This window comes from Nerophis ophidion, linkage group LG15 (assembly GCF_033978795.1).
Source record: "Nerophis ophidion isolate RoL-2023_Sa linkage group LG15, RoL_Noph_v1.0, whole genome shotgun sequence".
Lineage (NCBI taxonomy): Eukaryota > Metazoa > Chordata > Actinopteri > Syngnathiformes > Syngnathidae > Nerophis > Nerophis ophidion.
This window is the reverse complement of record NC_084625.1, coordinates 16,715,588-16,731,066: the sequence shown is the minus strand read 5'-3', so window position 1 is coordinate 16,731,066 and position 15,479 is coordinate 16,715,588. Positions and strand designations below refer to the sequence as shown.

Genomic DNA, 15,479 nt, shown 5'->3' with positions numbered 1-15,479 from the left:
ATCTTAAATCAAACAGATTTATGGAATCTTATTTGCTAAAACTGTACATTTTGCTTACAGGCGACCATGTTTTCTAACTAAGGTTCAATCTCAAATGAACTGAATTAAAACTAGGCCTTGTCGATATATCGATATACTCGATATATCGCGGGTTGGTCTCTGTGCGATATAGAAAATAACTATATCGTGATATTCGAGTTTACATTCTCACGCAGTTGCTTTTAGCTGTGGGCATTACACTGCATGCGTTTCCCACTCTTTTTTTGTCTCTCCTTCTCACAGAGACTTAAAGGCCTACTGAAATGAGATTTTCTTATTTAAACGGGGATAGCAGGTCCATTCTATGTGTCATACTTGATCATTTTGCAATATTGCCATATTTTTGCTGAAAGGATTTAGTAGAAAACATTGACGATAAAGTTCGCAACTTTTTTGGTCGCAAATAAAAAAGCCTTGCCTGTACCGGAAGTAGCAGACGATGTGTGCGTGATGTCACTGCTTGTGGAGCTCCTCACATCCTCACATTGTTTACAGTCATGGCCACCAGCAGCTAGAGCGATTCGGACCGAGAAAGCAACAATTTCCCCATTAATTTGAGCGAGGATGAAAGATTCGTGGATGAGGATAGTGAGAGTGAAGGATTAGAAAGAAAAGAAAAAGAAAAAAAAAGACGAGGGCAGTGGGAGCGATTCAGATGTTATTAGATACATTTACTGGGATCATTCTGGAAAATCCCTTATCTGCTTATTGTGTTACTAGTGTTTTAGTGAGATTATATAGTCATACCTCATAGTAGGAGAGGTGTGGTGACCACCACTGTCCCTGAGGGAAGCCAAGAGAGTCGCAGCTGCTTCTTTGACAGCTGCAGGAGGACGCGAGCTCCGCTCATGTCTACAGTAAGAGCCGACTTATTACCACAATATTCTCACCGAAACCTGCCGGTTGACATGTGGTAGAGAACCATGTTCGCTTGACCGCTCTGATCCATAGTAAAGCTTCACCGTCATCTTTAGGGAATGTAAACAAAGAAACACCGGCTGTGTTTGTTTTGCTACAGCCAGCCGCAACACGCCGCTTTCCACCAACATCTTTCTTCTTTGTAGTCTCCATTATTAATTGAACACATTGCAAAAGATTCAGCAACACAGATGTCCAGAATACTGTGTAATTATGCGATTAAAGCAGACGACTTTTAACCGTGATCGGTACTGGAAGAACATGTCCGCTACCACCGGTGACGTCACGCGCACGCGTGATCATTCCGCGACATTTTCAACAGGATACTTTGCTGGAAATTTAAAATTGCAGTTCAGTCAACTAAACCGGCCGTATTGGCATGTGTTGCAATGTTAATATTTCATCATTGATATATAAACTATCAGACTGTGTGGTCGGTAGTAGTGGGTTTCAGTAGGCCTTTAAACCAAGCGTACCTTCTTACATACACCACGTTTGCAACGTCACACGCTCCCACGGAGCAGAGAGCTAGCGACATGGTAACGTTAACTGTGATGCCAACAGTGGTAATACGAGAGAGAGAAGGTGCAAATCTGGTAAAAAATGAAGGAAGAATTAATTACCTAGAAAAACAGCACGGGATCCATAGTTCTGGGGTGGTTTGGGTTCAAAAATATGTTGAACATTTATGCGGCAAAAGCGTTGCTACAAAAATTAGCAACACTGCTAATGTAGCATCATTTGAAAAGTCACCCGCTAGAGAATAAGGAGTGTTTGAAAATCCGCATGTCATCATCTCCGTTCGGTGCCACACCAACAAAATGCCGAAGCAACTATTTCCACATCAACACCATAGGAAAAAAAAGTAAACAACAGAAGGAGATAAAGTCCGCAGGAACCTGTTATGCAGCTCATTTTTATTTGACAGTTATTGAAATATCTTGTGTGACATCATGCACAAAAGTGCGCATTCATTGTTTTTAACTACTGTAGTGGCGTTCTGTACAAAAGGTACACTTTAATTTACTGTTGTTTGCACAAAAGTGCACTAATAGCTTGTTTTAAAATGTCTCTGACAATCTTGCATTTTCTGTTTTGGAAATGACATGAATGTTTGTTGCACTGCTTAATAACTGTTTAATAAATACAGTTTTGGTAAACTGACTTAGTTGTGATTTAATTATTTGCATGAAAGTTTAAAATGAGCATATATTAATGCAGTATGAAGAAGAATGTTTTAATGTAGACACATAGAATCATCATACTGCTGTGATTATATGTATCAAGTGTTCATTCAAGGCTAAGGCAAAATATCGAGATATATATCGTGTATCGGGACATGGCCTAAAAATATAAAGATATTAATGAAAGGCCATATTTCCCAGCCCTAAATAAAAAATAAGTATTTGCAAGAAAACTTCCTCTTCGTCAAGTTTGCCGCAACCAGTTTGTTGGTTCCTTCTGGTTGTTGACCAAAGAGTCCCTATAGCTTCTTACCTTCCTCGTCATCATCATCATCATCACCACACACTGTCCTCCACAGTCAACTGCAACTTTCCAGCGCCTGGATCTTCTTCGGCCCTCAGGGCCTGGCGGAGGTTCTCCCAAAACAGGTCAGTGCACTGGACAGCCCGAGGCCAGCTCAGGAAAGACCGCTTCTTCAGCATCTTCCTCATGCGGTAGTACGGAGACAGCTCACAGATAGGGATGTCCTCCAGGAAGACAAGGATGAGGACGTCCTTATGCTCGTCGAACAGGCGAAAGCTTAGAGGAGCAGACGGGTGCAGTGTTAGCGTCAAAGGTTCACATCCAAGAAAAGGTTCCGTATTATGCTTTAAGTTACTGTCCAGGTGCCATACACACCCCACCCTCTCAATTTTCAAGCGACTAAAGGCATTAACAGTTACTTTTAACTGCATTAAAATGCTTAAAAAATAGCTATTTAATCAAATGATTGCCATCCTCACTCATCAAATTTCAGACAAAATCTTGACATTTTTGTCATAATAAAGTAAACTTGTAGTGCAGGGGTCACCCACGCGTTGCCCGCGGGCACCAGGTTGCCCGTAAGGACCAGATGAGTCGCCTGCTGGCCTGTTCTAAAAATAGCTCAAATAGCAGCACTTACCAGTGAGCTGCCTCTATTTTCTAAATTTTATTTATTTACTAGCAAGCTGGTCTCGCTTTGCTCAACATTTTAAATTCTAAGAGGCCTGCAGTCCTGGGTTCAAATCCAGGCTCGGGAACTTTCTGTGTGGAGTTTGCATGTTCTCCCCGTGAATGCGTGGGTTCCCTCCGGGTACTCCGGCTTCCTCCCACTTCCAAAGACATGCACCTGGGGATAGGTTGATTGGCAACACTAAATTGGCCCTAGTGTGTGAATGTGAGTGTGAATGTTGTCTGTCTATCTGTGTTGGCCCTGCGATGAGGTGGCGACTTGTCCAGGGTGTACCCCGCCTTCCGCCCGATTGTAGCTGAGATAGGCGCCAGCGCCCCCCGCGACCCCGAAAGGGAATAAGCGGTAGAAAATGGATGGATGGATGGAGAAACAAAACTCAAATAGAATTTGAAAATCCAAGAAAATATTTTAAAGACTTGGTCTTCACTTGTTTAAATAAATTAATTTATTTTTTTACTTTGCTTCTTATAACTTTCAGAAAGACAAGTTTAGAGAAAAAATACAGCCTTAAAAATGATTTTAGGATTTTTAAACACAAACCTTTTTACCTTTTGAATTCCTTCCTCTTCTTTCCTGACAATTTAAATCAATGTTCAAGTAAATTTATTTATTTTTTATTGTAAAGAATAATAAATACATGTTAATTTAATTCTTCATTTTAGATTCTGTTTTTTCAATGAAGAATATTTGTGAAATATTTCTTCAAACTTTTTATGATTAAAATTAAAAAAAAATATTCTGGCAAATTTAGAACATCTGTAGAATCAAATTAAAATCTTATTTTAAAGTCTTTTGAATTTCTTTTAAATTTTTTGTTCCTGAAAGTTTAGAAGAAATAATGATTTGTCTTTGTTAAAAATATAGCTTGGTCCAATTTGTTATATATTCTAACCCAACCTAACCTAACCTATTTAAAACATGTCATCAAAAATATATATTGTGAGAAATCATTAAGATGATCAGTGTTTCCACAAATATAAATATCATTATTAATAATAACAGAGTTAAAAGTAAATTGAGCAAATTGGCTATTTTTGGCAATTTATTTAAGTGTGTAAAAAAATGGTAGTCCTTTGCATTAATCAGTACCCAAGAAGTAACTCTTGGTTTCAAAAAGGTTGGTGACCCCTGTTGTAGTGCATAATGTCTAGTGCTGTCAAGTGATTGATTGTTTTAAATAAATTAATGACACTTTTGAATTTGGATTAATCATGATTAATCACAGGCTATTATTTTATGGAGGTTGATTTTTGTCTTTAATACGAAAGTTTTTTTTGGACACTGAATTTATGTAACTGAATTTTTTTGCATCTGAATTTTGTGAACTGAATTTTTATGCAGATAACTTTTGTGAGCAATATCTGTGTGTTAAAAAATGATGATTGTTAAAATACAGTTGTAAAAATTTAGTGCAGAAAAATGTGTTGCTTCAAAAGTCAAAACCCACTTCAGGTAAATTAAGACTGAAGCAATTGATCTTGTCTCAGAACCAGTCAACGAGGTGTCAAGTTTGAAGTTACGTGACACGGGTCTTGCAAAGCAGAAAGAAGGCAGTTTATGCAGCACTACATGCTATAACAGACCTAGGCATTGTACAACATAATACATATTTCAATTTGTCCCAATGTTTCCGAACTATAGAAATTATTTTAATGGTTAAAATATGCATTTTTGAGTAACATACAGATTACTGCAGTAATCATAGGAACTACGTCACAGCAGCTCCATGCACAAAGCAGAGCGGGCAGGATTTCTTTACAGAGCAGCAAGCCTGAGGCGCGAGTGTCAGACGGAGGCTGATGTCTACAACAGAGTTCTTTTATGGCCCTTTATCAGCATCGTGTATGCATGGTGTGCTGCTGGTTTGTTTGAGTTTTACCTTGAACTGCAAACCTACTTGACTTGCTTAAAGCTAAAAAGGCAAGTGTTGAGAAAATATTAATTGACAAAAAAGTATCAACCACTGGTTGAAAGAGAAGTTATTTTACCAATATGTCCCTTAATTAACAACGGACAAACACAGCATTATTATTACTCTGAAGGCCAAATTTGTCATTGTAAATGATCTCATTAGAGGGTTAGGATTAATTTTTATTGGGAGCCTGGTGCCTACCTAGCAACCTGAATCTCCCTGGAGCACCACTCGCTCTCCAGGTATCGCCGACTGATCACACAAATAGTCTTCCTGCTGGCGTAAATGGCCTCTGTGATGTTGTCAATGATTGGCTTCCCTGTTGGTAAATACAAATTAGCGCAGCATTAACACTGGAATAAAGGCGGTACTACAACAACAGGTCCTTACCTGGCTGGAAGTCTCTGTGGTGCAGACACAACTTCCAGCCCTGTTCCCCTTCCAGTTTGGGCAGCAACTCTCTCAAGACCCAAAGCTCATCGTGGGCATTGTATGAGACAAATGCATCAAAGTGACACTGAGGCGGCACATTCCTGTGCTTCCGCTCGTGGAGGAAAGCCAGGAAGAGGTGATAAGCATAGACCAGCTGCCATCGCAGAAAATTGTAGGTAAAGGTCATCAGCATGAATAGGAAGATAGCACATGTGGTAGTGATGAAGTAGAGGAACTCTACGTCCACCGAACAGGATCGGATGTCAAGGTCCAGCAGCTTAGTGCCTTTAAGGTGCAGCGGGTAGTTGCACACAAAGTTATAGGCATCATTAACTTGCGTTTTGGTGTAGTTTATCCACTGGATAAACCCTGAGTTGTCACAGTCACAGGTAAAACTGTTGCCTTGAAGATCGAGATAAGACAGACCAGAAAGGGAGTCCAGTTGTTCTTCTGTGATGACTGAATAATGGTTCTTTCGTGCTTGCAGGAACTCCAGCTTTGTAAGGTTGGCCTTGTTTAAAAAATCTAGCGATTGAAGAGTCGTTCGGGAAATGTAGAGGCTTAGAAGATTCGGGATAGGGTCAAACAAATGCGGCGAAACTTCTGTGAGCTCATTTGCGCTAATGTCAAGCTTCTGCAGGCGAGGCGTGTAATTGAACATGTCTTGGTGCAAGGACGAGATCTGGACATTCCTGATGTCAAAAACCAAGAGGTTGGTCAGGCCTTGCAGGAAGTTGCGAGGCAAAGAGCCAAAGTTCCTGCTGCTTTGACCCGCCATGGTGAGGACCTCCAGACGAAAAAGGTGTGAAAAGGGCGGCTTAGGTAAAGCTGCATTGGAGTTGTATTTGATGTGATTATCCAATAAAACCAACCTTGTTAAATTATTGAGCTCATTGAACACCCCCTGGGTTATCTCGCTCTCTCGGATGTTATTTGATTGTAGCAGGAGTTCTGTGAGCATGGTCAGTCCCTTAAAACAGCCATTTTTAAGCTTATTGATATTATTATTCTGCAGTGACAAGTTCTGAAGGGACCGCAAGCCCTCAAACTCCCCCTGTTCAACAGTGGTGAGTGTATTATTGTGGAGGACCAGATATCTGAGATTTGGCAAGTATCGTTTAAAAGCGTCATTCAATCTAGTGATTCTGTTCATCTGCATCTTCAGGACCCGAAGATTAGTCAGATCCTTGAAGACGCACAGCTTTACGGTCCTAATTAAGTTCTGGTTAAGACTGAGCACATTGAGTTTGCCTAACTTGGCAAAGTCGTGACAACCGAGAGAGCTGATGTTGTTGGAGCCGAGGTCCAGTTCCAGAAGGCTCGTCAGATTCTGAACAGCAGGCGGTACCAGGGAAAGCTTATTTTGGCTAAGATTCAAGCGCTTCAGAACAAGAAAGGCTCTGAAGGAGTCGGTGGAGATGCTTCGGATGTGATTCTCAGCCAGATCCAACTCGGTGACACGCGAGCACAGCTGGAACAGACCTGAATCCATCAGGTTGAAGTTATTGTGTCTGATTTGGAGCGTTGTCAGTGTAGGGATGGTGCAGGAGACGTTGAGCAGCTCTTTGAGGTTGTATTTCATCGCATTCATCTTCAGAGCGGTCAGTGAAAAATTGAAGCTCTCGAAAAACGCTGTAATGTTTTCCAAGCGAATACCGCCAATATCGAGGGAGGACACTCGGCTGAGCAGCTTTGGCTCACGAAGGTACCATGTAATCTTATGCTTTCTATAGGGACCGCCGATGTTAAGCCAAGTGAGATTTTGAAAAACATCTGCGGTAACATTGAAGACATCTATGGCATTCTGAGATAAATCAAGGTATCGGATGCCAACCGTGCTGTTGGTCAGTTCCCAAGATTGAAAATTTCTTACATGGATTTTTTTTATGGCCAGAGACTGCAGATTTGGAAGATGTTGTATTGCGTTATGAATATCTAACAATTTCTGTATTTTGTTGTAGGACAGGTCCAAAAATGTCAAGCTCCTTAGAGGCTTGAAAGATGACGACAGCACAGTTATGATGTTATTGCTTGTGATTCTTAGTTCGGTCAGGTTGCTCAAACCATCAAAAACGTTTCCCAGTTGTGGCAAGTGGTTATTATTAAGATTTAACTTCTGGAGCGAGCGAAGGTTGGCAAAGGCACCTTCCTCTATTTGTGAAATACTGTTGCGCTTTAGGTTTAACTCTATCAGCGCTGCGTGATTACTGAAGTCGCCGACTTGTATTTTGGTTATTCTGTTCCCGGACAAGTCAAACCCTTTCACCGACGACGGGATGTCCTGAGGAACAGCTGGAAGTTTGTTGCCCGAACAGAGGGCTTCGTCAAAACTGATTCGACAGTTCTTCAGCGAAAATCCAATGCAACTGCTGATAGTCAAAGAGAAGGCAATGGAAATAAACCTTATAGCTCTTCTAGTAGGTTCTACATCATCTTCCATAATGACAAAATCCAATCTTCCAATTCAAAATGTGCAAATTACACCTATTCAATAGTGAAAGATATTGAAGTAATCTGAGAAAACAATAAGACAAAAATGAATGAACAACAACTTGGGAGACAGAATGACATGTAAACAGTTTTAATACTTACCTTTAACGAATATTAATCCAATATCACAATATACTGTACCAACTTAAGCAGAAGTTGGACCCAGTGAAAAGAACAATTTGAAATAAATTTCCTCTGCATGAGATTCCTGTGGACATTGAGTGAAGAAGTGAGAGTAAGCGGGAGGGTCACTCACTGACAAAAAAAAAAAAAGTATCACATTGGCCACCACCCACGTAATCAACTGTGACGCCTACTTTCCTGTTTCGCCACAGAAGAGGATTGAACAAAAGCACTCACATTGAAAGGGAGAACTGCACTTTTTTGGAATTTTGCCTATCGTTTACAATCCCCAAGTAAGACAAGAGCACACGTCTTTCTTTTTTTTATGCATTCTAACTAGTAAATTAAAGTGGATAAAATTATTTAAAAATCTGTCCTGTCCAACAACTCTGGCATATCATAGTGTTGAGTGGTGGATGCTGGTCTCTCAAGGAGGAGAAGCTCAGTTTCGGCCGTGGTTTATTCATCCGTTATTTCTACCCTCCGTTCCTTTTTAGTAAAGTGATCTGTTACCCTGTCATACCAAGAATACATCTTTTCCAGGGATTTGACAAGTGTTCTCTCAATGGCCAGTAGAGCTAGGCTGCTTAAATAGCCTTGGCCCATAGTGTTGCAGGTGTAAGACATCTATCCATCCATCCATTTTCTACCGCTTGTCCCTTTAGGAGTCGCGGGGGGTGCTGGAGCCTATCTCTGCTGCATTCGGGCAGGAAGGCGGGGTACACCCAGGACAAGTCGCCACCTCATCGCAGGGCAAACACAGATAGACAGACAACATTCACACTCACATTCACACACTAGGGACCATTTAGTGTTGCCAATCAACCTATCCCCAGGTGCATGTCTTTGAATTGAGCTGGTTTAAACAGGAGAAGCTCCTCTCTACACCTGCAGTTGTAGCTCCCATCGTTGCCACTAATGACATCTGTGTGCATTATAAATGTACGTTTGTTGTTCATTGAAAAATAAAAAAATAAAACTCAAATTATCTGCCATTATGTGCAGCTTGCTGCCTAGCCAGCTCGCTAGTTGGGACTAGCGCGAGGTTAGTGCGACGTGTCCGCCTGCGAGTGCTTTAAGACGGTGGAGGGGCTCAGCAGCACCCGCTGCTCGGTAAGGACAGAAACTTCAGACTGAAAGAAATCAGTCTCCAAACACAAAAAAACATCTGATATAGCAGCTCTATTTGTCGCTAGTCGTTTTAAACTAAGAAAATGTCGCTAAAAGGATCTGGAAAGTCTCCGGTTCAACTCAGAACAACAGAATGGATGTTTAAAAATGCTCCTGCGGACGTTTACAAAACAAGATAGCTGATTCGCTCATTTAGCTGTCAATCAAAAAAGGAATCAGCCTTAGACAGATCATCCAATCATCATGCAGAAGTTGAGCGTCCGGGCCAGCCGAGACCAGCCCACTGCCTCATAGACCCCCAGAGACACTCAGCATCCAATGGGAAGTACAACGCCCAGAATTGATCAAATCACTCGTCTAATTCCGTAGCAGTGTATGCTTCCCCATTGAAGTCTGTGGACGCCGAGCATCTATACTGTTTAAAGCACCGTGAAGATGAGGGAATGAGAGAGAGGAAAGCCGGGTCGTTACCAGTGACAAGAAGCTGATTCTGAAAAAAAGAGTTCATTCTAGCGCATACTTAGTCAATAACATGTACACACAACACTATATTTAATCACTTAATTATTGACATTTTAGGGGAAGCTGGGCTTCCCATGCAGTCTTAGAGCAATCGCCACTGGTGTTGAGGTAGATGATCATATTTGCTGTACATATTTACTTTAAAAAAGAGAAGTGTTGGATACTTCTCCTGTTGCCTTATTTTTTATTTGACTTTATTGAATTCATTTTGAATTTTTTTAAACAAAACCAGTTACCTTTTAAGTAACATGAAAATGTATCAGAACTGATTGTCTATTTTATGGAGGAATGTAGTTAATTTTAGAACTGGCACCCAATGTTTTTTTTTTCTAAGTATTGATTTTGAATCGAGAATTGATTTGACCTGAAAATCGATTCTGAATTAAATCGTTACCCTCAGTATCGAATCAAATTGTGTGGTCCCTAAAGATTGACAGGCCAAATTTTTGAGTGATTTAGAAGCAATTTGGATTACTCTTGTTAGCTGCATTGCTAGCCAGCTAGAAAGAGACGATTATTAAGGACGGAGCAGCGGAGCAGACCCCACAACATAATTGCCAACCCTCACGGATTTTCTGGGAGACTCCCGAAATTCAGCGCCTCTCCCAAAAACCTCCCGGGACAAATTTTCTCGGAGAAAATCTCCCAAAATTCAGGCGGAACTGGAGGCCGCGCCCCCTCCAGCTCCATGCGGATCTGAGTGAGGACAGCCTGTTTTCACGTCCGCTTTCCCACAATATTAACAGCGTGCCTGCCCAATGACGTTATAACTGTAGAATGATCGAAGGCGAGTTCTTGGTTTCTTATGTGGGTTTATTGTTAGGCAGTTTCATTAACGTCCTCCCAGGGCGGTTACAACACATAACAACAGCAGTCACGTTTTCGTCTACCGTAAAGCAGTTCGTCTGACGTAAACAGCAATGTTGTGACACTCTTAAACAGGACAATACTGCCATTTACTGTACATGCATATGGTTACAATGTATAAAATATATATAAAATAGTGACAGAGAATAGAACAAGGATGGACAATTCAACCCTTAACTCAACAATGAGTAGATCAGTGTTATGTTTGTGTATATGTGTAAATAAATTAACACTGAAATTCAAATATTTATTTTATATATATATACATATATATATACATATACACATTTATATATACAGTATATATGATAAAATAAATATATACATATATAGCTAAAATTCACCGAAAGTCAAGTCTTTCTTATACGTATATACCTGTATATATATATATATATATATATATATATATATATATATATGTATGTATGAAATACTTGACTCTTAACCACGCCCCCAACCACACCCCACACCCGATCATGCCCCCCACCTACCGAAATCAGAGGTCTCCGGGTTGGCAAGTATGCCCCGCAGGGACGAGGAAAAAGCACTACAAGTGTCCTATTGAAATTACTGTTTTTTCTTCTATATGTTTGCTGTTTGCGCCGCCATTATTGCCTCGTTGTGGTGAAAAATTATAACGGTCAAAATTTCCTTCCACATGCTCCAATCTCTGTGATGAGATGGAGACTTGTCCAGGGTGTACCCCGCCTTCCGCCCGATTGTAGCTGAGATAAGCGCCAGCGCCCCCCGCGACCCCAAAAGGGAATAAGCGGTAGAAAATGGATGGATGGATGCTCCAATCTTCCTGAAATTTTGGATGGTCGGGGTCAAAGGCGCAGAGCCCGTCGATGCTCGTCCCAAAGCACCCACGGGAGATTTATGGTTTCAATCTTTAAAATAAATTTCGGAAAAGTCAATCTTCTTCTTCTTGTTAATTTTGCAGCGAGGTTGGTTTGTTTAATAATGTAAAAATGTCACAAATCATAAAGTTTAAAGTCACCAAAGCCCGATTAAGATCCAATCACCTTAACTATGCATACATTGCACCGAGCGAAAGAAGGGCATACTTATTCAACAGCCATACATGTCACACTAAAGGTGGACATATGAACAATGGCTGTATCAATAATGCCAACACTGTCATAACCTTTGCCAGATAGTGAATCCGCACTAAACAAAAACGACAAACACCTTTTGGAAGAATACTGGAAAATGGATGGATGGATGTGCACTGCAGAAAACCAAACACTACAGAACAAATTCTCAGAATTCCCTGCAGCACCAACTCTCCTGGGACGCTAAAATATAAACGCCATTGGTGGATATACACCTAACATCCACTGTATTGTTACCACGTACAATAGCGTATCTAGTCAATACTACTATTGTCACATCGAAATTTTTTAACATCACAAAATCTTTTTCTGTTTTTCTTTTTATATATATCATGTTTAGAAACTCAGGCGATATGTCCCTGGACACATGAGGTGTTTGAATATGACCAATGAATGATCCTATGACTATTTGGTATCGGATTGATACCCAAATGTGTGATACCATTCACAACTAATGTAAAGTATCAAACAAGAGAAGAATAAGTGATTATTACATTTTAACAGAGGTGTAGTTGGACCAAGTTGAAACAGAAAATAACCAAATATTAACAGTAAATGAACAAATAGATTAATAAAATTAATTTTCTACCAATTCTCCTTATTAATTTTGACAAAATAATAGAATGATAAATGACACAATATGTTACTGCATATGTCAACAGCTAAATTAGGATCCTTTGTTTGTTTACTTACTACTAAAAGACAAGTTGTCTTGTGTGTTCACTATTTTACTTTAGGACAAAATTTAAATAATAAACATACGTTCAATGTACCCTAAGATTGTTTTGTTAAAATAAAGCCATCCATCCATCCATCCATCTTCTTCCGCTTATCCGAGGTCGGGACGCGGGGGCAGTAGCCCAAGCAGGGAAGCCCAGACTTCCCTCTCCCCAGCCACTTCGTCCAGTTCTTCCCGGGGAATCCCGAGGCGTTCCCAGGCCCGCCGGGGGACATACAGCAGGGCAAAAAAGTATTTAGTCAGGCACCGATTGAGCAATTTCTCACACTTAAAATGATGACAGAGGTCTGTAATTGTCATCATTGGTACACTTCAACTGTGAGAGACAGAATGTGAAAAAAAATCCAGGAATTCACATTGTAAGAATTTTAAATAATTTATTTGTAAATTATGGTGGAAAATAAGTATTTGGTCAACCATTCAAAGTTCTCACTGATGGAAGGAGGTTTTGGCTCAAAATCTCACGATACATGGCCCCATTCATTTTTTCCTTAACACGGATCAATCGTCCTGTCCCCTTAGCAGAAAAACAGCCCCAAAGCATGATGTTTCCCCCCTATGCTTCACAGTAGGTATGGTGTTCTTGGGATGCAACTCAGTATTTTTCTTCTTCCAAACATGACGAGTTGAGTTGATACCAAAATGGATACATGGATGATACAGCAGACGATTGGGAGAATGTCATGTGGTCAGATGAAACCAAAATAGAACTTTTTGGTATAAACTCAACTCGTCGTGTTTGGAAGAAGAAGAATACTGAGTTGCATCCCAAGAACACCATACCTACTGTGAAGCATGGGGGTGGAAACATCATGCTTTGGGGCTGTTTTTCTGCTAAGGGGACAGGACGACTGATCCGTGTTAAGGAAAGAATGAATGGGGCCATGTATCGTGAGATTTTGAGCCAAAACCTCCTTCCATCATTGAGAGCTTTGAATGGTTGACCAAATACTTATTTTCCACCATCCATCCATTTTCTACCGCTTATTCCCTTTCGGGGTTGCGGGGGGCGCTGGCGCCTATCTCAGCTACAATCGGGCGGAAGGCAGCGTACACCCTGGACAAGTCGCCACATCATCGCAGGGCCAACACAGATAGACAGACAACATTCACACTCATATTCATACACTAGGGCCAATTTAGTGTTGCCAATCAACCATAATTTACAAATAAATTATTTAAAATTTCTACAATGTAAATTCTTGGATTTCTTTTCACATTCTGTCTCTCACAGTTGAAGCGTACCTATGATGAAAATGACAGACCTCTGTCATCATTTTAAGTGGGAGAACTTGCACAATCGGTGTCTGACTAAATACTTTTTTTCCCCACTGTAGTCTTCCCAACATGTCCTGGGTCTTCCCCGTGGCCTCCTACCGGTTGGACAAAATAAAGCCAATAATGCAAATATTTTGTGGTCCCCTTTATTTAGAAAAGTACCGAAATACTTTTGGTACCGGTATCGGGACAACACTAATACACACACACACACCGAGCACACACTGGCAGTAATGTAGATTGGCGCCTATGGTCTGGGTGTTGAGTGGGAGCAACTGCAGTGCTTTTATCGCCCCTTTGTGGTGAAAAACTAACAAATAACTTCCTTCCACATGCTCAGGTTTTTTTGGGAATTTTTGATGGTGGGTCGAGGTATTTGGTGGGACGCAACTGCTTAATTACTGTTAATGGTGGAAAATGATAACAGTCATAACTTCCTTCCACATGCTCTGATCTTTTGGGGGTGGGTCAGGGCACGGAAATGTTGAGACAGCTTGTGTCATACATGCCTGCGTGGACCCCGCAGTGAAAGGGGGGCAAAGGTCTGTTTAACGCTGCTCGCACCTTCAATTACCAATTAGTATGCAAAAAAATGCATGTCCTCTTGTCTATCATGAGGGTTGTGAATGATTGCAAAAAAAGTGCCGTTCCCTTTTAGGTAGGGGTGTCCAAAGTGCGGCCCGGGTTCTATTTGCCGAGCGCAGCTTGGTTTTTATTGGCCCGCAACACATTCTATAGACCAGTGGTTTTCAACCTTTTTTTCAGTGTTATACCCCCTGTGAACATTTTTTTAATTCAAGTACCCCCTAATTAGAGCAAAGCATTTTTGGTTGAAAAAAAGAGATAAAGAAGTAAAATAAAGCACTATGTCATCAGTTTCAGATTTATTAAATTGTATAACAGTGCAAAATATTACTCATTAGTAGTGGTCTTAAACAATTTGGAAAAAAAAGTATAAAAATAACTAAAAACTTGTTGAAAAATAAACAAGTTATTTAATTATAAATAAAGATTTCTACACATAGAAGTAATCATCAACTTAAAGTGCCCTCTTTGGGGATTGTAATAGAGATCCATCTGGATTCATGAACTTAATTCTAAACATTTCTTCACAAAAAAATAAATCTTTAACATCAATATTTATGGAACATGTCCACAAAACATCTAACTGTCAACACTGAATATTGCTTGTGGCTTTTCGTTTCACAGTTTATGAACTTACATTCATATTTTGTTGAAGTATTATTCAATAAATATATTATAAAGGATTTTTGAATTGTTGCTATTTTTAAAATATTAAAAAAAAATCTCACGTACCCCTTGGCATACCTTCAAGTATCCCCAGAGGTACGCGTACCACCATTTGAGAACCACTACAATAGACGAACTAAACAGGTCCCAAATGAGAACAAAAAACTATAATAAAAAAATTCAATGTACCAAAATGTACAAATCCCCCAAAAATGGGACCTAAACACCAAAATGGCTGACAACCTGAGCGTCTTACTGTATAAAGTCTTCGATGATTTCCGTGTGTCCCGGCATGATGAAAAAGTGTATAAATTTTTGTGAGACATAATACGTTTTTGAGTGTACTAAAGTTCTCAAAAGCGTTTCAGTTGACCGTATAATAGCAATATTAGTAAATACAAGTTTACTTTCGAGCACAGTCACCCATCCATCCATCCGTTTTCTACCGCTTGTCTTTTTTGGGGTTGCGGGGGGGGGGGTGTT

General features: G+C 40.3%; 1 protein-coding gene across 1 annotated transcript; it reads right to left on the bottom strand.

The window, feature by feature from the left end:
- Window positions 1–1,857: 1,857 nt before the first annotated feature.
- Window positions 1,858–8,230, bottom strand: tlr22 (toll-like receptor 22). Its single transcript, XM_061921550.1, has 4 exons — window positions 8,073–8,230; window positions 5,439–7,994; window positions 5,250–5,367; window positions 1,858–2,721 (listed from the first exon to the last, which is right to left on the bottom strand). Exons 2-4 carry the CDS (start codon window positions 7,918–7,920, stop codon window positions 2,478–2,480), a joined length of 2,844 nt encoding a protein of 947 aa, XP_061777534.1. The 5' UTR covers window positions 7,921–7,994; window positions 8,073–8,230; the 3' UTR covers window positions 1,858–2,477.
- Between the last annotated feature and the right edge of the window lie 7,249 nt (window positions 8,231–15,479).

Excerpts from the sequence above, each read along its gene's own strand:
- tlr22 (XM_061921550.1), bottom strand. The coding sequence starts at position 7,920 with ATGGAAGATGATGTAGAACCTACTAGAAGAGCTATAAGGTTTATTTCC. Across the intron at positions 5,368-5,438 it reads CCACAGAGACTTCCAGCCAG|GGAAGCCAATCATTGACAAC; the intron begins GTAAGGACCTGT and ends ATTTACCAACAG. Across the intron at positions 2,722-5,249 it reads AGGGAGATTCAGGTTGCTAG|CTTTCGCCTGTTCGACGAGC; the intron begins GTAGGCACCAGG and ends TGCTCCTCTAAG.